Here is a 1,483-nt window from a genome sequence, read left to right as displayed (position 1 = left end):
TGCTCCCTACTTTGAGCAAATACACCCTTATTGTTTTCCTAGTCCTGCTATGACCTTCTGGGAATGTTTTCATCGTGTAAAGCAACCTGCAGTTCCCTACTTTATAAATCTCATTCGTTCCAAGTGTTAACACTAGCTAATTCTCTGCTTTAAAAAGGAAATCATGTTTGTTTTTTTGAATAGTCTGCTGGGAAGAGGAATATTTGCATTTAAAATATCTTTTTCCATTTCATAAATTGTCTTGAGTTTACTTCCCAGTGGGCAACAGAAGACTGTTTATATAAGTGAAGAGGGAAGCTTACTTTCCCATTATTTCCACAAAAGTACGATTAGCAGCGATAACTATGCTAATTATTGCACTAACTTTACTTGGAATGCACCTTACTGGCTGGAGAGGTAATGCATTTGGGCAATAATTAACTCCTTTTTTCCTCAATTACCTTTTATTAGGAGAGCAGAAGGTGTCAAAGTAAAACAGCTGCATATCTTCCAAGAAAAGCCAGTGTTTTCCGAAGGAATTCAAGCGGAGGTACTTTATTAAGAGAACTAGGCAGGACAAACATTAACATGGCAAGCTCGGCCGTTCAGTTACTTGGCTTCTCTCTAAGCCTGCTCGGCCTAATTGGGACATTAATTGCTACTATTCTGCCACACTGGTGGCGAACGGCACATGTAGGCACCAATATTATAACAGCTGTAGCCTATATGAAAGGGCTTTGGATGGAGTGCGTCTGGCACAGCACCGGCATCTACCAGTGCCAAGTCCACCGCTCCCAGCTGGCGCTGCCCCGTGACCTCCAAGCCGCTCGTGCCATGATGGTAATTTCCTGCGTCCTTTCTGCGCTGGCATGCGTGATTGCTGTCATCGGTATGAAGTGCACACAGTGTGCCAAGGGGACTTCTGCCAAAGCCTCCATCGCGGTCTCCGGGGGGATCGTTTTCATCCTGGCTGGTCTCGTTTGCCTGGTACCTGTTTCTTGGACCACTAACGATGTAGTTACGGATTTCTACAACCCTGTGCTTCCCAGCGGGATGAAGTACGAGATAGGTCAAGCTCTTTACCTTGGCTTCGTCTCCGCATCTTTGACGATCCTCGGCGGCGCTCTGCTGTGCACATCAAGCCAGTGTCGCAGCAACGAGACACTTTACCAGACGCAGCCCAGCAGCGTGAGAAGGACTGCTCCCTCCTGTAGACCACCAACTGTCTACAAGGGAAACCATGCTTCTTCCCTGACATCTGCTTCCCATAGCGGCTACAGATTAAATGACTATGTGTGAGTTCCCCAAGATTTGCCTGCGGGACACAGCTGCTTTATAATTTCTGTGCACGGCATAAAACAAAGCTAAGATAACTTTTAATTTATAAGGGCTACGATACAAAGTTTACCATTGTTCCTTTCTTCCTTTTCTTTCTTTCTGGAGAAAGAAAGAATGCGAACACAAAACTGCTTGTTGCAAAACCTGGAAAATAAATACAAAGGAG

At 45.1% G+C, this 1,483-nt stretch overlaps 1 protein-coding gene across 1 annotated transcript; it reads left to right on the top strand.

Moving 5' to 3' along the window:
- Positions 1 to 567: 567 nt before the first annotated feature.
- On the top strand, positions 568 to 1,278 carry CLDN14 (claudin 14). The gene has a single exon (XM_009327967.1). The coding sequence runs from the start codon at positions 568 to 570 to the stop codon at positions 1,276 to 1,278; it is 711 nt and encodes a 236-aa protein (XP_009326242.1).
- Positions 1,279 to 1,483: the final 205 nt, after the last annotated feature.

Source organism: Pygoscelis adeliae, unplaced genomic scaffold, assembly GCF_000699105.1.
Source record: "Pygoscelis adeliae isolate BGI_AS28 unplaced genomic scaffold, ASM69910v1 Scaffold154, whole genome shotgun sequence".
NCBI classification, from domain to species: Eukaryota; Metazoa; Chordata; class Aves; order Sphenisciformes; family Spheniscidae; genus Pygoscelis; species Pygoscelis adeliae.
This window is presented reverse-complemented; position numbering and strand designations above follow the sequence as displayed.

Coding starts and splice junctions, on each gene's coding strand:
- CLDN14 (XM_009327967.1), top strand. CDS start 568: ATGGCAAGCTCGGCCGTTCAGTTACTTGGCTTCTCTCTAAGCCTGCTC.